The sequence below is a fragment of the Lissotriton helveticus genome, chromosome 5_1, assembly GCF_964261635.1.
Source record: "Lissotriton helveticus chromosome 5_1, aLisHel1.1, whole genome shotgun sequence".
Taxonomy (NCBI): domain Eukaryota; kingdom Metazoa; phylum Chordata; class Amphibia; order Caudata; family Salamandridae; genus Lissotriton; species Lissotriton helveticus.
The window spans coordinates 1,813,625,448-1,813,649,623 of NC_136065.1; the positions used below are offsets into that span (position 1 = coordinate 1,813,625,448).

General features: G+C 44.9%; 1 protein-coding gene across 3 annotated transcripts in view; it reads right to left on the reverse strand.

The window, feature by feature from the left end:
* Positions 1–23,741, reverse strand: part of MEIOC (meiosis specific with coiled-coil domain) — a 1,190,863-nt gene extending 1,167,122 nt beyond the window's left edge. Inside the window, exons 1-2 of one of the 3 annotated variants that reach the window (XM_078645159.1) lie at positions 23,581–23,741; positions 6,102–6,230 (exon numbers count right to left, since the gene is read on the reverse strand). In XM_078645159.1, the coding sequence (XP_078501285.1) occupies positions 6,102–6,230; positions 23,581–23,586 (135 nt within the window). In that variant the 5' untranslated portion in view covers positions 23,587–23,741. Of the gene's footprint in view, positions 1–6,101; positions 6,231–23,580 lie in introns of those variants that run through there. The other 2 variants (XM_078645158.1, XM_078645160.1) reach the window with 2 other exon arrangements.
* Positions 23,742–24,176: the final 435 nt, after the last annotated feature.

The window sequence follows — 24,176 nt, forward strand, 5'->3', positions numbered from 1 at the left end:
AAGCAGCTGACACTGATCATATGGCTGACCCTACCCCCGCCACGGCACACATCTTACACCTGAAGCAACAACAATACAACATCTTAGGCAGGAGAGGACGTCAGCCCTCACAGCGACTAGGCATAAAATCTACTATGTTGGGGATATAAAGCAGGGAATTAACTGGCCTGGCTAGATAGGCGAGAGCGTGGCACCAGGACTATAGCGCAGCTACGGACTGCCGGGGGTCACCTCACGTCTGACCCGCGGGCCATAGTGCAAACACTAGCCGGACATTTCCGTACAGTTTACACATCGTCCACGAATACATCAGAGGCTGAAGCAGCGGCCTCTCTATAAAAGACATAACAATGCCTAAGCTCACACAAGAGGCTTCCCTGGAGCTCGAGGCAGATATCACGAAGGAGGAGTTGCATGCTGCTATCAGGTCACTGCAACCGGGTAAAGCACTGGGACCCAATGGGATCCCGATAGAATTGTACAAACTCACGGCAGATACTATTTGTCCGCACTTGCTCAGAATATTCACTGATAGCCTGATAGAGGTCAACTGCCGCTTGACCAAAGAATGGCCACAATAGTGACTATCCCTGTGAGAAGTTGGCCTGATGTGCAGTGTTCACTATTCTAGTGATCACTATATATCAGTCCAAACAACCCTTATTGATGATTGGTTGTAAGTCAACCTTATAGACCAGCTATCCTAGTAGCATGGATACGAGCAGTCTAAGGCTAAGACTCTAGAGGGCGTGTTAAGCCAGCTGTTTTACCATCACATTACCCCTTGAACACCCAGTGAAAGGACACCACACAAGTGTTATGAAAATAAACAATGTATTTATTAGAATCACAACAACCCTGTACTCTTTATGAGGACAGGGTGCTAAGCACACAACAAAACTCTTACGAAAATACTTAAGTTAGCACGTTATACAGAAATGCCCGAGGGGCACGAAAAACCATATACTTAAAAAGTGGAATGCGAAGTTACTAGCAGGTAAGTACAGTACTAATAGGCTTTGGAATCGCTAGGACTTGACTATAGAATCGTTAGATTACTTCTAGGAGACCTAGGGGACTCGGGTGCAGAGTGTGCACTCTCACGCGGGATGCGGGACAAGGTCTATGGAAGCTAGTAAAGGCAAAGTTAGTGTTCACGGGCGAACCCGACCTGGTAGGAAGAAAACGACAGTGGATCCTGACCCTAGGATAGTGAGGCTATGCTGGGACACCGAAGTGCCGAAGTTACCTAGCCCAGGGGCTGCAGCTGCATAGGTCTGAAAAGACGTCGGGAATCTCGTTGCCGGACCAGGAGCCTGGAAGAAGGAAGTTGCTGGCAGGCGACCAGTGAAGGAAAGTTCGTTGGATCCAAGCCTGGATCAAGGAAGAAGAAAACCTGAAAGCAGAGGGGACCAAGTTCTTGAATCACTAGCCAGTGATTAAGGGGGCACCAGGATGGCACCGGGCGAAGTCACCTCGACTAGGTGAGTGGGCGACGCTGGCTCTGCAGATCTCGCGGACCAGGAGGCGTTGTCGGCGACCAGGATGGAGAGGCGAGCTGTCCCACGATGGATGAAGCTGTCGGCGTCGAAGTTACCCAGGATTGGGCAACAAGCCTTGGCTAATTCAAGCCCACGCGGTGGACCCAAAATGGCGTCTTGAGTGGACCAGGAGGGTCCGGGGTGCTCCTCTTTTGGAAGGGAGCAAGGGCCAGCCTGGAGCAACCAGACCAGCAGCAGAAATGTCGTCGGGCGTCGTTCAGGAGGCCACAAGCCAGCGGGCTAGTAGCCAAACAACGCGGTGAGCAGCAAAAAGCAGAAGGGCCCCACGCAGATCGTGGAGATGCTGGGAGGCTGGGAGGCTGCACTTCGGTGCTGGAGCTGCTCAGGGTCGGGGCTTCTCGGACCCCAAAGCACTCACCAGGAAATTACTCGGCGGGCTTGCTGGAAAGAAGTCGTGCAGTCTTGAAGATGGCCGGTCCCTCGAGGTCTCGTCACACCCACGAATCTCAGCGTGACTGATGATGTAGGTAGAGGTCAGAGGTGCCAGGGAAGCCGGTTCTCGTCAAGCTGGGCAGTCTTGATCCGGAGGAGAGACTTGCAGCAGACCGCAGTGTTCTTAAGATGGTGCCTGCGGATGCAGGGTGACTACTCCTTAGTCACAAGGGAGAAATCTTAGGAAGAAGTCTTGAGTTCCTTTCGTGGAAAGTAGTTTCAGGATTCAAAGATGATCTGATTTGGAAGGGGGCCAGTTCCTACCTTTATCCTGTAAAAAGGGGCTGGCACGCGACTAAGTCCTGCCCTAGGGGTGGGACTAGGAGGGGGTGGTTACACCCACTTCCTTGGCGGGCTTTTCCCCAGCACAGGGTCTGGAGTGACCCTGGAACTGGTTCCAGCCAGCCTATGCACAGTGAGCACCGGGGTGCCACGTGCAGTCACCTTCCTCTAAAGCCCTGCCTACCTACAATACACAAAACCCTGTCTGGGACGGTGCTGGCACCGCCCCTGGCAGGAAACCCTTTGTCCTTATCTCCTGCTCTGGGAGGACTCCCAGCAGCAGGAGGGCAGACTTGTGTCTCGGTGGCAGCATCCATTTTGTGGAGCTGAGGCTCTGTTTGACTTTAACCGGGGTTAGGGGTTACATACATGTCGTGTCCCTCTAGAAGGGTGGAATGCTAACCCCGTCGCCAGAATTGGCGAGGGGTTAGTATTCCAATTCGTATGACACCTTACTCGACATGTTTTGATAAAGCGATACCAGAGTTGGCATATAACCGCGAGGATTATAATGCACTTAAGAGTATATGGTATGCGATATCATGGAAACGGCTAAGGGATGGGTCCCGAAAGCCGCAGACAGGCTCAGCTCATGCCAGAGCACCATCTCACACGATTCCAAGCACTCTGCCTTCAGGATTGTTAAGGCCTGCCATAGGAGATCTGTGTGTCCATTTTAGGGTTAGATATAGGTATACTATATCTAAAGCAAAGGGTGAGTACACCACCTTGCCCCAGCTGTCGTGCAGCCAGTTGTGTCAGTTTAGTTAGTCAGCCCAGGGGTGGCATAATACATGCTTCAGCCCCTGGGAGACTTCTGGGTACACCTCAGCCCTGGGTACAGGGACTTGGAGAGGGCCCAGTGCCAATTCAGTACCTGAGTACAATTTGGATAGAGAGAACAGCTAGGCTGTGGGTCTGATTAGCAGGCCCACAGCCAGGGAAAGTCGTAAACCAGTGCAGCAAAAAGCAAAAATCTGGGTGATCATAGGATTGCAGACCCTACTCTCCTACAATCCCGAAGCCCGGGAAGCCACCGTCCGAGTGTACCTCCTATCGTCCAATCTCGCTGCTCAACGCGGGGGCGAAAGTATTGACTAAAGTGCTTGCAAATAGACTGCTACCGCACCTTTCGAACCTAATCCATCTGGATCAGTCAGGCTTTATGCCAAATAGAAATACAGCACTCAACCTCAGACGACTGCATGGCGCATTGGCTCGGGCGCACACCCTGTCGGAGCCATCGGCTGTCATATCCCTGGATGCGAGAATGGCCTTCGACATGGTGGAGTGGAGCTACCTCTTTGCGGTTCTACCACACTTGGGTTTTGGCCCAAAGTTTTGTGCTTGGATCCGGCTCCTGTATGCCGAGCCTCTGGCGTGCGTTGCGGTGAACGGGCACCTGTCTGACACTGTGCCATTGGCGAGGGGACACGTCAGGGATGCCCCCTGTCGCCGCTTCTTTTTGCATGTGTTAGAACCCCTTGCGGCGTGGATTAGAGAGACCCCTTTGCTACGGGGTGTTCGGTGGGCTGGGAGGACAGAATTTCCCTGTACGCCAACGACATTTTAGTGTACCTTACGAATCCTGAAAGTTCCATACCAGTACTACTTGAGATGTGTGAAGCTTTCAGGAAAATTTCTGGATACACAATAAATTGGGCCAAATCGGTCTTACACGTACTGAAGGGACCTGCACCGCGATGCCCCCCGGACTGTCCACTAATGGTGTCCCAGGACTCCTTTAAATACTTAGGTATTCATATAACGGCGGACCCAGCGGACTTCTTCGCAAGAAATCTAGTGCCTCCCCTTGGAACGCTTACGGAGGGATGTGTCGCACTGGGAATCGCTCCCCCCCGACACTGCTGGGAAAGGCGGCGTTATTTAAAATGATGGCCCTGCCCAGGTTCCTATATGCCCTTGAGAACACGCCGTTCCCGGTAGCGTCAAAATACTTCAAAAAAATAGCAGCGCTGGTGTCCACGCTCCTATGGGGCAACGGGCCGGCGCGCATAGCGCAAGAAAAATTGCACCGAGGATGGTATGACAGCTCACCACGTTTACCTGTATTAATGGGCGGCACACCTCAAGATCATCAACTACTGGATACACGCCCCCGCAGGCGGGTCCAGCATATAAGGCAGATAGGGTGCAATTGGGCGTAGGAAATATGTTGGCGGCCCGATATAATAAAGGACAAGCTATGAAATTGGAGGGACCGACAAAACACACAGCTATGCTATGGCACACTGCGCTAACACGGCTGGGATGGAGGGGGGTCATTACCAAACTTACCCCACTTTGGGACACTAGACAATTGGGGACATTGAGGATAGCAGAGGGTTTGAGCGATGGGACAACATAGGTATATCCACAGTAGGTGACCTATGGGACAAGGGGAAGGTCGTCCCATTTGACCTGCTCAGACAGCAGTATGAACTTGCACCTACCGAGACCTTTCGATACATACAAATACGTCACGCCCTCTTACCAGTACTACCGCAAGACACTGAAGTACCGGAGGCCTCCCCTCTAGAAGACAGGTTGCTCACAGACTTCATGCCAAAACGCGCCACATCTTTCACATACCGCAAGCTGGTTAATAACCTACCAGACCCCACTAAGACACTGAGAGACAGATGGGCGGCAGATATGGGAGACTTGGACGAAACAGAATGGCAGGAAGCCTTGGCCTCACACAAAGAGGTGAGTATCCTGGCACGACTCAGACTTGTGCATCTCAAGATTTTGCACCGCACTTACCTCACCAGGACCACACTACACAAAATAGGCAGGGCACAACATCCGTATTGCCTCAGGAGGTGCGGGACCGAAGGCTCTTTCACACGATATGGGACTGTCCACTGATAACAGACTACTGGCGGAAGATACTGCGAACAATATCGCAGACTATGAATGTTTTACTGATGCCAGAACCACGTCGCTGCCTCCTTAATGTGTGGGAGCCTAATGACCTATCTCGACACGGGCAGACATGGGTAACATTGGGCCTCATGGTTGCGAAACGTAACATAGCGCAGAAATGGGGGGCGGCTGAGCTGCCGTCGTTGGCGGTATGGTGTAAGGACATGGACATCATTATGTTGACAGAGAGAACGGTGTACACGCACCGGAAATGGACCAAAATATGGGCAGCATGGAACGCTTGCAGGGGGGACATCTGCGAACCAATACCAGACTCTGATGAGGGAAGTTCAGATGAAGACCTTGGGGAGGATTAGGGGAGGTGGGTTGATAGGGCCAATTTTGAGTACTACACTGTATGGTTGGTGGGAGGTGATGGATGACTAGTATTGGTGTCCAGAGCAGTTTCAGTATATTGTAACTTATGTGTATATACATGCTGATTGTCTTGCCAATGCTACGAATTATAATAATAAAAACAGTTTTAAAAAAAAAAAAAAAAATTTATCTTAGGAGGTCTTTTTCAGACCTCGCTCAAATTAAGACCGTGAACTCCTCACCCGGTAACCCATAAATAGTCTTCCTACAGAGTCCATTTTCCCCTAAAGAGAGACTTAAAAAAACCTTAAAATATTTGAAAAATCAATTTTCAGTACAGGATTAAAATGCTATGTCATCTTCATACCCAACAGATGCAACTTTTCCCCACAAAATCCGGTATATTGCAATCCCACATTAACTGCTTTCAACTGATTCACAGTCTGCACTGGATCGCGTTGAATAGACAATGACACAAATACCTATAAAAACCCACGCAGGGAAATCTGTATTTGTCAAATATTAACTGAAGTTAATTGGTCTAGATTAAAAAATGTTTAATGAAAATAGAAGGATTACCTGCGCTTTATGGTTACTATAAAATGAATTTGAGCCCGCCATCATGACATTGCTGAAAACATCTCCAAGTCTTCCGTTTGTGTCACCATTATTCCAATAGCGATTGGATCCTCTGTATGTATTTTTATTCTGAACAGGAAACATGGAAATGAACCACAAATACAAATTATGGTCTTAGCAGAGCAAAGCTTAAAAAAACATCTGCTTTTCTTGTATGGACGCACATTTTAAGAAATGATCAGGAATTTATCATTGTTAGTCCAATTGGTAGTAAATTAAAGACCATTGGCAGACTTGCATTTAGGAAAAAACATGTGTGCGCTTTTTTGAGGAAAACCTCTTCAATTTATAAATCAAACAGGAATACATATAAATAATGTAACAAAATAGACATTAATGGTTGGTTACTAATACTGGCAATTTATATTTTCAAAGTGATATCCAAAACAGACAACCAATTAGAATATTAGTGCATCTCTTCTCCTTCAAATTAGGATGCAGACAATGCTTTTGGCAAGTAAAAACAAAAAGGTTACTTCTGACATTTACACATATTACGTTTTACACCACTTTAATGCTCGGATTACTTACCAGTAATCTTCATTTCACTCCTCACCTCACCATCTGTAAAGCTTTTTACCTTTCTATTATAGCGTCAAATAGGCTCTATAAAACCCCTAACCCTCCTCTATTACTGCCTGTCTGTTTAGGCCCCAAATAAAAGCCGAAGGAAAGGATGGGGAGGGTGGGGGCGCAGGGATTGGGACAAGTAAGGAAGAATCTGAGTAATGAAGATTACCTGAAAGCCATCTGAGCATTACCTCATCATCTTCCTGTCTTTGTCCCATTAATTATCTAAGGGGGGTATCCCAAAGCAAAAACACTTATCAGCCAAAAGTAGAAATAAAACGGCAGTACACTAAACACATAGAAGGAAATTCATTTTCTTTTTCATTTACAATCATCTAATGACAGAAGCAAACTAAATCCATTGGTTGCTCTTAGCTATCAGATGCACGCGAGAGAAACCAAAACATGGGGGGGGGGGGGGGGGGGGGGGGGGGGGGAGAGAGAAGATGATGAAAAGGCGCTAGATAGAATTCATGGAAGCCTTCAAGGTATGAAAGACAATCCAGTTTGGACCCCTGTGCAATATTCACCCTAAAATGACAAAGGTGGAAGGAGAAGACCATGTTGCAGTTCAGCAAGCATCTTTAATGGAGATACCAGACCAATCAGCCCAATAAGCTGCCATCCCTCTTGTAGAGTGAGCCTTGCCCCCCCCCCCCCCCACGCACATCCATACACTGTGCTAGGTAAGCCAAAAAGATAACAGTCTTTACTCACCTAGCACTGAGGAAGACTGCTCTTTTCGAAGGCCCGAAATACACAAATAGTTTGTCAGAGTGGCGAAACTCAGCTGATTGGACAAGGTAAATCCTTAGGCTAATACTGCATCTAGAAGGTAAATCAAAGAATCAGGCTAAGAAGCGTCCTGCTGCAGTATAGAGAGAACAATCTCCTGGTCGTAGTGAAACGTAGGATTAACCTTGGGAAGAAATTTAGGATCAAGAGACAACTCAGTCGTCAAAAATGTTCACATAAGATGGACGCCAAACCGGATTATTCAGTTCCCACAGTCGCCTTGCAGAGGTGATAGCCATCAAAAAGAACACCTTGAATAAGAGAAATTTGAGAGGAACCTCATCCAAAGGCTTATAAGGATCTCTGAGAGTGCGGCAGGACCAAAGGAAGAACCCAAGCAAGGAAAGAGGGACAGACCCTAGGTCTTAAAATCTTAAAACTCTTGAACAATCTGAAGGTCATTCCTTCAACTGAAGATCGATTGTCCCAAAAGGACCAGAAAGTCTTGGGCAACCAAAGCGTATGGGTGCAAACAGAAAGACCTTTCTCAAACCCCTCCTGGAAAAACTGAAAAATCCTGCATGTAGGAGCAGAAACCGGACCTCTCCCTGCACCTACAATCAAAAGAGCACCAATGGTGTTCATTTGCTTTATTAGTAGATGTCCTACTAGGAGACTGAAACGAACGGGAAACTAACAGAGAGCCTCTTATATATGAGACCTTCCATCTCAACCTCCAGACCGAAAGTTTTAACTTGTTCCGTGCCTGAACTGGAAGAACAGGATGGCTTAGGGGACATTGGTTCAAGGGGAGGACCCACTTATTTTCCAGGGACAGGAATTTGAGAAGAGGGAACCAAGACACCCTGACTCAAAGAAGGAGAATCAGGACCTTGGCTGGTTCCCTTAGAAGGCCAGCTAGAAGCTTTGGGGTCCAGGAAAAAGAGTGGGTGGTGTTAAGGGGGGGATGTGGTGGGAGTACTGAAGGCCTGGAGGCCAGAGACTTGTAAAAGCATTGGTGTCCGATGACCAGAGTCTGGAACCTTGAAAAGAAATGAGGGTTTTTGTGCATTCAGGGGAGAAGCAAAGAGGTCTAGTACCTGAACGCCCCACCTGCAGCAAATTTGTTGGAACACCTGGGGATATAAAACAAACTACTTAGTGGAGGGAAACACCGAACTTAAATGGTCTGCCTGAGAGTTGAGCATCCCCTTGATGTGAATAGCCCCAAGACTCAGAAGATTGTTCTCTGCCCAAGTGCATTTAAGGGAGGGGAAACCTGTTGAGAGAAGACCAATTCGGGACTTACGTAAAACATTCCCACACAGTTGTCAACATAAACCAACATGGCCCAGCCCGTTTGGAGATTTGAAAAAAAGAGCATTTCAAATTGCCCTCAACCCTTTCCAGTTCGAGAAGCAATTGCTGTTTGCTAAAGTCCATGGACCCTGCGCTGTCTGACCCTCCATAACTATTATCAAAAAGGGGTCACCTGGCCACCATTTTGTGTGCTGCTCATATATTCAGCATATATAACATACAACACCATTAGTCATTGTGTTATACATCAGTAATTGTATTTGATTCAAATGATTTGATTTTACATTTTATAAAGCGCAGCGTATGCCCGAGGGCGTCTTGGCGCTTACCTAGTCTGGGAGACTCGATTACCGATTGAGACACGCTAAAAATGACTAATTCGTTTTTGAATAGCCAGGTCTTCAACTGTGTTCTGAACGACATCAAGGAGTTGCTGTTTTTAATCTGTAGGGGAAGGGAATTCCATACCTTGGCTGTACCAACGACAAAGCTCCTCCCCCCCCACCCCCAGCGCAACTGCCTGTACCTTGGCGCTACCAATAGGTGGGACTTTGCTGATCTTAAATTTCTGGCGGGTACATATTTCCTAAATTTATTTCTGAGAAAGAGAGGTCCTTTTCCCTGAGGTCCTTTTCCCTGCAACGCCTTGAAAGCCAGACACTGACTTAAATATGATTCTCTTACCCACCGGCAACCAGTGGAGGTCCTTTAAACGGTTGGTTATTGGTTCATATTTAGGAATATCCAATATCAACCTCGCAGCTGCATTTTGCATCCGCTGGAGTCTGAGCAGAAGCTGCGTCTGAAGACCTGTATGAAGCGCATTTCCATAGTCTAAGCTTGATATGGCTAATGCTGTTACCACCGTCTTTAATGCATCCATCGGTATAAATGGGCGGATTTTCCTGATGATTTTAAGAATCCCCCAAAAAGTGGAAGTGAGTTTAGTGATTTGACATTCGAAGGTCAGTCTTTGGTCGAATATGACCCCCAAATTTCTCAACTTTGACACTGGCACTGGGCAATCACCAAGATCCTCCGGCCACCACTTTGGGGACCAGAAGGAGGTATGGTTGCCCAGTAACAACACCTCAGTCTTCTCACTGTTCAATTTGAGACAGTTCCTCTGCATCCAGATGTTAATCTGCAGCATACAGTTGTTGAAGCGTTCTGCTGTCTCCTCAACATTGTCCGATACCGAAATCACAACTGGAGTGTCATCGGCATAAGATATGACCGAGAAGCCACATTGTCTAATAGTTTCTGCCAGCGGGGCCACGTAAATATTAACAAGAGTAGGGCTCAGAGATGAGCCCTGAGGCACTCCACAAGGCAGCTTAAAAGATTTGGAGGTGTTGCCATCCATCTCAACCGTGAACGTTCTATTCTCTAAAAATAGAGTCAGGAACTTAATGGCACTACCTTGGAATCCTGATTCACACAATCTCTTGATCAGAGTTGGGTGGTGGACCGTGTCGAAGGCCACCGATAGATCCAGTAGGATCAAGGCGGCCTTCTTACCCTCATCCAGCGTTATTCTTAACTCTTCCGCTGCCATTACCAATGCAGTCTCAGTTCCGTGACCTTCCCTGAGCGATAAAGGACGTGATTTGTCCGTTAATCAATTTTTCTAGCACCTTAGCACCGAAGGGGATCCTAGATATTGGTCTATAATTCTTTGGTTCTATTGGATCCAAATTTACCTTTTTTAGTAGTGGCCTAACCGAAGCCTTTTTCCATGCCTCTGGATAAATGCCTAGTTGGATTATTTCTGACAAGACTCTCCTGAACTCTTCTCCAATTATTTCTGGACATAGATGAAAGATTTTTGGGGGACAAGGATCTGAAGGAGCCCCAGCCTTTGTTGATTTCATTACTTGTATGACCTGTTCCACTGATGGAGAATGAAAAGAGAACGTTGGGGCATAGAGTAAGTGTTGAGCACCCAGCATTGTTTTTGTTTCAGCCGGATTGTATGTATTCTCTCTAAAAGTTTTGTATACCTCCTCCACTTTATTTACAAAGAATTCTCCTAGCACATTGCAGAATTCAGGGTTTTCTATTTTTTGGGATGTATCCGGAAGTTTGACTAGCTTTTTCCACTGTAATGAAAAGATCCTTACTTGTTCATTGCTTCCATGTCAGTTGACGAACGCTGAACCAAGCGTCAATATGAAAGAATATCCTCATATCACCTTGGGAAATGGCACTTACAATGGATTAGAGACGAATTTCATTACATCATGTCACTACAACTCCCAGAATTCTCTGGAGTCAATGACTCGAACAAGAACTAGTAAAAGAAGAGTCAGCACAAGCGCAGATTGATGCGTGTCGACTGAGAGTCTCCACGGATGGGTGGTGGTCGAAAGAAAGCGTCCACAACGTAAGTGTTCAAAGTTTATCATGTAGAAACAGCAGCCAAGCGAAATGGTCGTGCTTATAACCCTCAGTGGGTTTGAAATCCGATAAGTGCATTAGAATGAGGAAACACGTAAATTTTACTAAAATGCGTGCACCGGTATAGCACGCCATTACATGGCGGTGAAACCCAAAACAAACTGCTAATTAGACTGCATAATACGCCACGTTCGTCAACTGACATGGAAGCAATGAACGAAAGCGCAATGGCGATTGGAAAAAGTGAGCGTATGAATGTTGCTATTATAGACACGTTTTGCGGACAGTGACTCGCACAATAGGCAAAGCAGGACACAGGGTTCCACGTAACAGCGCACACACGCATATGTGCCAGCTATGGATGCTACATGCAATTGTGATTATGAGAATCCGCCAAGTAACAAACGCTTTTATCTATCCTATTAGGCCATCAAGTACAAACCTCGAAACAACGGATGTTTGAAACCTCTACTGAAAGAGGAACCGCACGTTCAAGTAAGAGAAATGCCACAATGAGCTTGTCTTATGCCAATAACGTAAGGCATTCAATTTGTTAATTAAACACAACGCATCTTTTACAGGGCGGACATACAAATCTTCCCAACGAAAATCCCAATGTAGTATTGATCTGGAATAAGGAAACGATTTGGCCCTCAGTGATACATTCAGTCCGAGATATAGAGTAAGTTCATAAACAAGGAGGCAATGTTAACAATTACCAGCTGTATTTAGACTCTTAGAATAATATAATTATCATATGTTTAGGTACACATCTTTCGCAGATGAAGAAACAACTGGTGGGAAAGTGAATAAATCACGCTGCACGAGATAATGTACCTTTAGAGCAACTCCTAAACTAGTCACTAAAAGGGAGAAAGGGTATATTAGAAGTATAATTTATGGTGTTTATTTTATTAATCTTATAGATTACACCATGGTTCATGCCCTGATGATAATCCACTAAGGCAGAGGGGGATTGGAAACGCGTCTGCTCGCCCATTCTCTACCTACGAGGGATCCACATTAATTGGGACTTTAATGAGGGTGCTGCATGAAATATACCCCGAGAAGAACCCTTTAAATAGGATTGATCCCCGTAGTATGCCTGTCTTTTACGCTTGATGTAAAACAAAAACAGTTTTAGCGCTGGCAGACAGTTTAAAGTATCGACTGGTGTAATTTAATGATTTGATGTTAATGTTTACATATATTTTCATTCTTTTCTTATGAGTTTATGCACATACTTTTGTTAAGAGTTTATAAAGGTATATAATGCAAAATGCTGTGTGTATCCCTGTAATGCATTGAAAATGAACAATTGAAATTTGAGAATGATTTGAATCAAATACAATTACTGATGTATAACACAATGACTAATGGTGTTGTATGTTATATATGCTGAATATACAAGCAGCACACAAAATGGTGGCCAGGTAACCCCTTTTTGATAATAGTTTGAAACGTCCTACCTGGCCCCTGTAATGGACGTAGCCCCTTTAGTGTAAAATTACCCTCTATAACAGCACCCCAACCTAAACTGGTGGCATCTGTCATCGATATCACAGGTTCAGGCTGAAGGAGAGAAGTGCCTCTCTCCAGAGATTGCCAAAGAAGTTCTTGGTTGATTCATGTACAAACCAGAATCATCCTTTCAATCTTCTTAAACTGGATGCCAATGGGTAAAAATATGGTGAACCACACGTCCCAGGGGAAAACCGAGACAATGGAATGATGTCCACAGTGGCTGCCTAGTCAAAGACAGAAAAAAGTAATAAAATATACCTTCTTAAATAGACTGCACCGTAAAAAAAAAAAAAAAAAAAAAAAGGAGGTTGAGCACTCAGCTTACCATATGCCCTTGGAGTTTTAACCAGTCTCTCGCCAAAGCCTCCCGGTTCTGTAAATGGCTGTGAAGGACAGCTTGCATTCAGGTCTGTCTCCTCTGGAAGAAAGACCATCTCTCGGAGTGTTAAAGACCACCCATATTCCGCTCTCTGAGCAAGGAAACAATGGATTTTGCTTGGTTGACCAGAAAACCAAACTTACCCAGTGTTTCCAGAGTGCCAAATGTGGCCTCTAGGGCCTTATGCAGAGTGGGTGTTTGCATTAACTATTCTTCCAGATATGGGTGAACCATGATTGACTGGGAGCAAAAGAGAGCCATCACTGGCGCAAGCACCTTTGTAATGGCCCAAAGAGAGCTCTCGAGGCCAAATAGGAGCATTTGAAACAGCCAGCGCTGATATCGGAACGAAAACCTGAGAAACTTCTGTGAGACCGGAGCAATTGGCACATTGAGATAAGTATCATGGAGATCGATCTTTGTCAAAAAGTACCCTAGAAACACAAGGGGAATTATGTGTTGCAGAGTATTCATTTTGAAATGAAGTCTGAAGAAACTTGCTAAAAAAACGTAGGTCCATTATCATTCGAAACTCGCCTGTGACCTTCACAAGGAATACTCGAGAATAACAGTTGTAACTTCTCTTCTGAAAGGGAATCTTCACTATGGCTTGCTTCTGCAGCTGCGAAGCAATGCTGTTCACCAAAACTTTAACAGCCCTCCTCCCTGGGCCAATGTGTCTGCAGAAACCGAGATTCCTGAAAATTCGAAGAAACGCCTGCACATAGCCCTGATATACAACCTGAAGGACCCAACTGTCGCAAATGAGTCCTACTGAAATAGTAAGAGACAACCCCAAAGGATGGATGGAGGGGCAAGCCTTGTCAGGAAACCTGCTTAAAATTCTTCTTCACACCAGTCTGGCAGAGGATCCAGAAGGCTAAGATAGTTTCGGCTGAAATTGAGACCAGCTGTGCTGGAAATCACTGTTCACTCTCCTGAACTAGTCAGGCTTCCCTCTGTCAGACTCCTAAGACTTTTGGATATGATAGAAAGGTTGATTGTAAAGATATATTTAGGAGTAAAGAATTTACAATATTGGACCTAGGCAAACAGCATGTGTTAGACAAATCACAATGTGTAACAATATGCTACTCAAAAATTAGTACTTTTTACTAAATAATTTTATTTACTTCATATCAAGAATCATTTTTCATGTAATTGCATATTTTCAAATTTTAACACAATTTACATTTCAGATCTTGTCTTTTGAGTTCATTAAGACAAAATAACCATGTTATAATGTCAAAACAATGATAAATACTATCATGGCATTTCGGCTAACAGCCTTCATCAGGAAGCCATGAGTAAGGTTCACAAAGTGACCTAAACAAAATACAAATAATCAAAAAACCAATATCGATGCTGTGAGACGGTCCTATTTACATACAATTGCCGCTTTAACACCATGATGTCAATATTCATAATTTCAGTCTAATTACAATTAAAAACTACTGGTCTTATTAAACCTTAAAACACTTTATAAAAAAGGCCCAGTAGAAGGCGTGTTAATTGATTTCTAACACCATCACCAAGTGAGTACATCCTGATCGAAACGTCTAGAACATTTTAGCTTTCTGACTGAAAACACGTAAAAAAGATCTGAGGACAGTATGATAAAAGAAAATTTCCAAAGGAGATATAAAGGTCCTGAATAACTACATGTTCATATTCAGATACTTAAGACTACAGAAATCACTGTTCACTCTCCAGAACTAGTCAGGCTTCCCTCTGTCAGACTCCTAAGACTTTTGGATAAGACGGAAAGGTTGGGCATGTTTTTGGCTCTTGAAGGACGTTTTAAGTACTTCTAATTTTTCACCAAGAAGCTTGCTGCCCGAAAAAAGCATCCTCAAAAAATAATTATTTTGTACTGCTTCCATTTTCCAACTTCGTAGGTGCAGATGTCTGCTTGTAGTTGCAGAACTGGCAAAAGCCATAGCAGAGGTTCTGAAATTATCAAAAGTTATGTCAGAAAGACATTTCGCCTGTACCTCCATACAACCCAACAACTACGAAAAATCTTCTCCCTCTAGTATGGTCGAAGAGAGCATCTGGAAGCCCTTAACCAAAGACTGGAAGGTGTCTACAGCATAAATATCTGATCTTAAAGAAAGGCTTAGACCAGCGCAGGCCCCTTTTAAGGTTGCCTCTACTGTCTTGTCCACTGGGTCACTTAAACTTACATCTTCAGTCAGAAGTGATGGTTTCCCTGTGAGGGTAGACAGAAGCGGGGGTGAAAATTCAGAGTAAGGACTTGTGGCAACTCGGTCTCCCATTTTGATAAAGGCTATACTCTGGGCCCGAGACAATCTGAATCTCTGAATTCCCGCTTCAACAGGTTCTGAATGGCAGGAATCACAGGCATTTTAGCAGGTCTCTTTAACTGTCAGAAGCATTCTACACTTGTACGGGACTGCTCATCATCCTGAGGAAGTTGAAGGATGGAGGAAAGATAAGAAACAACTGGCGCCAAGTTTTCTTTCTAAATATACTTCCCTCCATTAGAAGAGTCTTAAGGATGAACTACACATTCATCATCATAATCTGGAGAGGCCCATGAAGACAATAACAAAGGAGAAGAAACAGACAAATAAGAACCTGACTTAGAAGTAGAAGAGATCAGAAAAGGACTTCTGCCACGATGTCTGTTATAGGCTTCTAACACCTTCTTCACCATGTCCTGGAGTTGTGCCTTGTAAACAGAAGGAGAAGGGTGTCTATGACCCCCTCATGAACACCAGGAAGGAGTCTGGAAGGGAATTTGTGACGCATTTTGAGAGTGCTTTCCCAGGCCTCAAAAAAAAGTTTTATAAAAATGTTACTAGAATCTATTTGACCTAACTAATGTACTTGACCTGTAAACTGGTCTCAAACTGTGTGATCCTATCCAAATATTTTATTCTACAGAGCAGACGTTTTCTTCATTATCACAAGAGCACCTTCAAACATGTCAGTTCATCATTTCTACTGTACAAAAAAAATGCTTGATTAATATAATAGACTAAACGTTTGCTCCACACATAATAAAAATCTATCTCATATATGGTACACGTATAGCCCCTGGCTTTCCTCTTAGTTAACTAATAGCATTGCATCTGGAGGGAGGGAGGGGGCAAGAATGTTTCTCAGTTCATGTGTAAAAACTCTTTTAATTACTAAAGCATGACGTGGTAGTGCCCTGTTATTTACAGACAGCACATTTTCTATTGAAATGGCCACAAACCTTTGCACTAACATGCAGTCTTACGGATAAAACCGTATAGCATATAAACAATATTCTGTGGAAACTGGGTTTCAGCAAAAAGATTTATCATTTGCACATCGCCAAGTAAAGTGCTCCGATTTGTTTTCATCCGATAAAAATCTTGATTTCATCACAGAATTACAAAAATGTTTTCACACCTAATGAAATATTATTTAAAATGTTTGTACAGTTCACTTATTAGCTATTTAATTGTTGTGTGTTAGAAACAAAACTTATTTAAAAAAAGAGGGGAGTGAGAGGATCAATCAAAGGATTTTACCAGTCTTATGAACAGTCTAAACTTTCTGCCACTGATTCATAGCTCCACCCACATACATGGTCATACACTTGACCAAATCTGGTCACTGAACGTTCCATCTACACCCCCACCATATCTCCATGTTCGTGGTCGGACCATTCTATTATCACGCTTTCCCTTGCCCTGGCACCCACGGTCAAACCTCCGCTTCCCAAAAACATCTGGGTTCGGAAATGGGGCAAAACAGACATGCCCTCTCTGCTCAGCCCTGGCCAAAACCAACCCTGATCTATCTGGCCTCTCAGCTACTTCTCAGCTGGCCGCTATTAACCACTGGCTTACTGCGGCGGGCGACGAATTCGCTCCCTTAAGGCGGCTCACAGTCAAACAGGTCTACGCAGCTAATCGCTGGTTTACACCGGACCTTAAGGTAATGAAACTAGCTGCAAGAAGGGCCGAGCGAGTTTGGAGAAACTCTTACAATCCCGCACAAAAGGCAACTTACTTGTCTGTCTTACAAACCTACAAAAAGGGCATCCTCGAAGCAAAAACCGAATATTATACCAACAGGATAATGACAGCCGAGTCCCAATCAAAGGAAATTTTTTCCACCGTCCACGAACTAGCATCATCCAGTAGAGCCACGGTCACCATCCCCCCTTCCCAGCTCCTCTGCAACTCGCTCAATGAGTTCTTTATAGATAAAGTGGTCAAAATCAAACTCAACATCCCCTTGCCTTCCCCCACTTTTGTCATCCCGTCCCCACCCATCACTACCGTCAAGCTAACCAACTTTCCACTATTAACTAATGACACTCTCCTCCCTCTTCTTCATCGGGTCAAATCTGGCTCCCCCCTGGATTTCGTTCCTGCTCGTATCCTCAAAGAAATTTACTCAATATGTCCTACGCCTCCCCTGACCCTTCTTAATGACTCACTCACACTCGGGTCTGTCCCCAGCTTACACAAATCGGCGATTGTTATACCAATCCTAAAAAAAACGGACGCCGACTCATCTTCCCCCTCCAGTTACCGTCCCATTTCACTTTTACCTTACCTTGCAAAAGTCCTCGAAACCCATATCACCACTACCTTAACCACTCATATCGAGGCAAATCATTGCCTCTCCCCTTGTCAAGCTGGCTTTCGCCCCATGCACTCTACAGAGAAAGTGGTCATCTCAGTAATGGACAAATTGCGTGAAGGCATTGACACCAACCTTCCGCAAGCCCTGATACTCTTGGACCTGTCCGCCGCTTTTGACACGGTGGACCATTCCATCCTTCTCCACCGTGTCAGGGCGGCAGGCATAGCAGGCTTGGCCTTTTCATGGCTTGAGTCTTTTCTCGCTGGGAGAACTCAAGCGGTCCATTTGGCTGGATACGCTGCGGCCTCCCGCAAGGTAGAGTGCGGGGTTCCCCAGGGCTCATCACTTTCCCCCCTTTTGTTTAACCTTTATATCTTCCCCCTCATTTTTATGTTACAGCAGCTGGAGGTCACTGTTTAATTACGCGGATGACCTCCAGCTAATCTTCAATCTATCCCACTCATCTTCGTCTGCTCTGAACGTCCAGACAGTAATGACGTTCATTCATGATTGGATGAACTGCAACCACCTCAAACTCAACCCGGACAAGACCGAGCTGGTTTCCGGAGGTGGTTGCAGTCCATGGTCCCCTTCCTTTTGGCCCCCTTCCCTTGGTGCTCCCCCACTCCCTGTGCCCAAAGTAAAAACCCTGGGGATTTTCCTCAATTCTCAACTCACCGTCCATTCACAAGTTAGTTCCGTGGTTTCCTCTTGTTTTTTCTCCCTTAGAATCATTAGGAAAGTTTCCCGTTTTTTTTCTTCCTCTGCCTTAAAAGTAATCGTATTGGCCATGGTATTGTCTCGTATAGACTACGGTAACATAGTCTATAATGGGGCCCCTGCCTACGCGATCCGTCGTTTGCAACTGGTGCAGAACCAGGCGGCTCGCCTGATCCACGGCCTGCCCAAATACCATCGGGCCACCCCACTGCTCAAAACACTACACTGGCTCCCAATAAAAGAGCGCGCCCTCTTTAAACTTGGCTGCCTCACTTATCAGGCCAGATCGGGCACTGCTCCCGAATTCATCTGTTCTGCCATCAAGTCTTATCATCCTGGCAGAGAACTTCGCTCCACTTACTCGGCCCTCCTTGCCATTCCTCGTTTTAAAAAACAGAAAGCGGGCGGATCGAGTTTTGCTGTCTTGGCTCCCACCTTCTGGAACTCCCTCCCTGCTACCCTGCGCACTTCTCCTTCCTACCTTCTATTTAGAAAGAACCTCAAAACCTTCCTCTTCGCGCAAGCCTACCGGACTTAGCCTCCTCTTGTTGCTGCCACCCACTGTCCCCCACTAGCGCCATGAAACCGCCTGGTAAACGAGCGCTGTACAAATGCTTTTAAATTCAAAATTCAAATTCAAATCAATCAAATTCGTCCTCTACACAAAATATCAACTCAAAATGGGAATCCAGCTGTATTGAGGAGACTAACCCTCCACTGGAGAAAACAAAAGTTTTCTGGTAAAACCCTCACCCACCAGGTTTACCCCCTGGTGGCATGCTTCATCTTCGGGTCCATCCCATTCTCCTACAGAACGGGCGTGCTGTGACCTGCGAACCACTCAGGAGCAATTTTAAGAGAATAAATAAATGATAAAGGAGGTGGGGGGGGGGGGGTTCTGTGCTAAAGTGAGACGTAAAAATACCTGGGTAGTATGTGCATCCTATTTATTCTGGCCTCTAAATCAGAGACGGGATGGAAAAGAAGGATATTATGTGCCTGCTTTTCTAAAAGGTCAACATGTTTCAAGTCACACACCTCTTGGCTTTTCATCAGGACCATGGGAAACTAACTTCCTGGTACCACTCCTGATGTCCTACCTTGAATGCTTTCTCATTGGAGTCTGAGGACTAAGGATTTGGAAAACTTCCCAATGGTGCACATAGAAACCTGCTATACTCTGTGCAAAAGTGCTTCCCATGCTGGTCTTGTGTTGCTGTAAATAGAGGGTTTCTTCAATTCTGAAGAAATTGTGAATTAAGGCTATTTACAACATTCCATCACCACATTTCTTGGTATATGGAAATCCCATTAATCTTCGATTATATTCAAGGTTTCTGAATGGGGGAGGCTGGTATAAAGAATTTCAATATCCAAATCCATGGGTATGTGTATGTTCTTGATGTTTGAGACTACAAAAATTGTTTGGCTTGATTACCAAGCTTCATTTGGGCTATACTAGAAGTGACCACTCCCAATGTTTTTTATCTCACCTTTTCTTCACACAGAGGTGCTCACTACGATCAAAGTGATTTAGATAAAGTAGTATTACCAATACGGCCGTAGGACTGTACAGACTATCTCTCCGCTTATATTTCCACAAAAATACCGACAATAATCACCAAGTAGGTGTTAAATGTATATGCATTTATTTCTAAACACGCAATGAGAATCCATTCAACGTAGCACAACAGGAGTGGTACAGGGAAGGTAGTTTCCCATGATCCTGATAAAAAGCCAATAGGGGTATGGCTTGAAACATGTCAACCTTTGAGAAAAGATGGCACATAATATCCTTCTTTTCCATCCCCCCTCTAATTTTAATCATACTGACTAGAGGCCAGAATAAATAGATTGCACCTACTAGCCAGGTATTTTTAAGTCTTACTTTAGCACAGAACCCCCACTCTTTTTGCTTCCAACTCCTTTATCATTGTATTCATTCGCTTGAGAGTGCTCCTGCGCAGGTCTCAGCACGCCCCGTTCTGTAGTGGAACTGGATGGACCCGATGAAGCATGCCACCAAGGGGTAACCCTGGTAGGTGTGGGTTTTACTAGAAATATTTTGTTTACTCCAGAGGAGGGTTAGTCTCTCCAATACACTTGGGTTCCCATTTTGAGCTGTTAGAAACCAAACTGACATCCTACAGCTTTCATTTCACCCTCTTTGTATAGCAGGTTTGTCGGACAGTTCACTGTACAAAAGCCTCTACTTTTCTTTCTCTGTCTCCAAAGTTAACTGTACGAAGACAAACTGACTTTTGACCCCTGTCTCTGAAATCGGAGCAAACGTGATAAGGCATACTACTCAATCGCTTTGCGAATGAACAGAACACCTGTTCTTTGTCAGAGCGCCAGAACGAGTCAGTAGCCCTAAAAATAGGTCACCCCGATAAAACCTGACTCGTCATCACGAGTAGATTTCTCGAGGCCTGCTTCACATGCTTACTCACAAAAAAAATAGACACAGCAGAGAAAAAGGAGGAGTCCCTATTTAGATAAGGTCCTAGGAAAGGCGCTTAACCCAATGCATGAAAAGAAGCTCACAATCTTGCAGTCAGAAAATTGATCACAGGCACTCTGAAAAGGAAAAGAGGAGAGGAGCCCTGTAACCTCCCTTCCAACCACAAGAAATCCAAGGTAAAGATTAAACAGCGGAGAAGAGCTAGAAATGAAGTCCTTCAGCAAACCAATAAACAATCATGGTGTCTAAGCAACCGTAGCACAACTTGCTGCACTGAGAATCCATGACCTTGCAGCTCTCCTATGCCTCTGACGGCGCCCCTCGTCTGTCGAAAATCTGGGGTGGGCAGCAAGAAGGCAGTGTGTGGCAGCAACATTGTGCACTCACAATATGGAACAACATTCCTGTAATCCATCAGGACCACTCCAACACTGCTCCAATTGAGGAATGAGTTGAAAACATACCCTTTTAAAGAACACTACATCACAATGCAATAAACGTCCACAAACTATCTAGCTCTCCTAACACATTGATGTCATGCTTATATTTGACCTTGCACGGTGCTCGACTGCCTTATGGCTAGGTTCCCACTACAGAAATAACTTCACTAGAAAGGGGCCATATGTGCATGGATGGGTCATGGCAGTCTATCCTGCTGCAAAAGAAGGCCCCTCGCCGGGAGGCAGCCCACCAGGAAACAGAGTGCCAGAACTGCAAGTCAGGCATTACACGCTGCTGTTTTAGGGCTACTCTTCTGTCGTTTCTGTTCAGCTTATTAGGTCATGTTCATCATGAGCTATTACAGGAAGAAACGTATTTCTAAAGATTTGCTTAGCAGAATATCTGTGCTGCAGTTACAGGTAGGCAAGTCAAGGCAGAACCGATCCTGTCTCAAACCAAAGTTCTGCCCATAATGCTCTTTTGTAGGAGAAAAGCAAAAGCAGCATCCTGCAAAACGAAAGATGTTGTAGCAGAGTAAAAGCAAAAAACGACATCAAATGTACATTTCTTCTAATGATTTCGACAAGAAAAAAATAATAATTCTCCAGTTGCACTTAGCACTAACAGATCAGCCTGCAACCCCAGAGCAGGCTCCAAGTCGTCTTTCGTGGCCAACATCTTGTTCACCCATTTTCTTTTTGCTCATATTGTGGTGGAGGGCATCGGCTAAAATTAAGTCAGGGAAGCCAGTGACATTAAAATGTAAATAGGGTTTGCTTTCTTGACATTTGAGATCATTCTATGGCAAACATTGGAAATGCATCTTTAATAATCTTTGTGTAAAACTAAAGCTAAGAGGAGCTAAATTCTGTGACGATCTGACTAATCGACCGGGAAGTCTGGTGCCAAATTTAAGCTTAAACACTAAACGGTATATATGGGTAATCCTTGCCTAGCCATATTAGGTCTCTAGGCCTGGTTATTAACTGGAGAATTTAGAACAACAAGCACATAAGCCGAGGTACAAATACATAATTAATATACTCCGATACAGCATAATGTTCTCGATACATTGATAACTGATATTTGGGCACATATAAAATGTAACTTTTGGCTCAATTGTGATAAAAAGACATTCAGAAATTATTTCTTAAACCTTTTCAAATCATCATTAATAATATGTCTAAATGCCACTCACTGTGGTAAGCGGCAAATGCGACAGAAGCACAAGTATCCAAAAAAAAAGTAAATATCTGTTTTAAGCCATCCTGTTAGATTTTAACATTTCATAATTTAAAGGATTAATATGATGGGCATGTCAATGACTTAACTTGTAGTTTAGCGCTAAGGTCCAACAAGTAAGATCCATAGCTCAGCTCTCTTTGGGAATTTATATTTGTCACCCTTGAAAACAACTCTTATCTCATGAACGGTGAAGTGAACATTGCAAATCAAGAGATTCAGTAAGGACCGTTGAAGGGTTCTCAATCCACCAAGAATGGAATAGTTAGAATTCCTCTCTCTAATCAATATAAGTGATTCAGGTTTAGATTTTGGCGCATCTCTTTAGTACGAGTTGCATTCTTCGGGATGAGGCATAGAATATGAGGTATATTAAATCAAAACCAGGTGTTCATTGGCATCAAAATTGTAGAAAACGAAGAATGAAAAATGTAGAACGACCAAAAAGCGCCTGTGACAATCCCCACACCAGAGAGAAAAAACATTCTCGTATAAACAGTGTGAAGGCAAAGCATATCGACTAGAGAGGTAGAGATTGAGGTTTACATTACGTCCGATTGAGATCTTACAAAAAAAAGGACGTAGCAACCCCTACCCCCTTATCCCATACTCTCCTTAAAAGCATTTCCTTGGCTCAAGAACTGGTCTTTATGCCCGTGCACACTGATTCGTCTACTTTTCCCGGGAATGCTGTAATAGGACGGGCCTTGTACCTTACCTCGAGCCAGACTTGGCAGGTCTTTAGCCCCGTAAATCTCATTAAACTTTAACTTCCGTTATCGTTGGCTACAATTCGCCGACACCCCATTTTCATTCACCCTGAACACTCCCTGCACAGTTCCTTACTCATGCCTGAACTTTCCGCTGTTAAGTAAGTAAAAAAAACGGTAGTTTGGGTCGTTCTTCGAACAGGCCTTCAAATGTCCAGGCCGGCCACTTTGAATTTTCTTCGAAAAGTACCCTTATCTCTTCTAACCTAGGTACAACCCCTGCTGCAGTACCATTAAGAAATCCCTAAAGCGGCAAGTTACCTCCATGAGTTCTGCAGCTGGTTACGTACGACCTTCCGTGGTCGAGGATGAAGAGATATCTTCCTAATCACACAGGCCCTTCACGTCACACCATCACTACCAGGCCGCAGTGACTCACCCCACCCAACCTCCCCGACGACAGGTGCAAACTGTCCCCAGAATGAGAGGCAGGCAGCCGTTATATTTCGTAGCGCGAGGCGGGGGCTCGCGCTATCCCATCCTACTACAAACATGAACCCTCCCACCGGTCTGCAGGACCCTGTGGGGACCGCCCTCCGGCACGCGCACTTCATATTTTCCCGTGTGTTGCCAAGCAGCTGCCCCGCATCCGACCCCGCGGCCTGCAGCCAATCACGTAGTCTGGTGGGTGGATGGTCTGCCCAAACGCTTTCTACCCAGTGACCGCCGTCGCGTATTTCTGAGCGACGCAAGTACTTCGAGAGTTCCCGCCCAAAGAAACTACTTGGGACTACACTTTGCTCATTTTTGATTGCTCAGTAAGTCTCGCGCAGGCAGTTGGTATGGTTAGTCCTAAATTGTGATTGGGTGAAAGAAAGGTCAAGGGCAACACTTGGTCAGGAAACCTCTACTGGGCA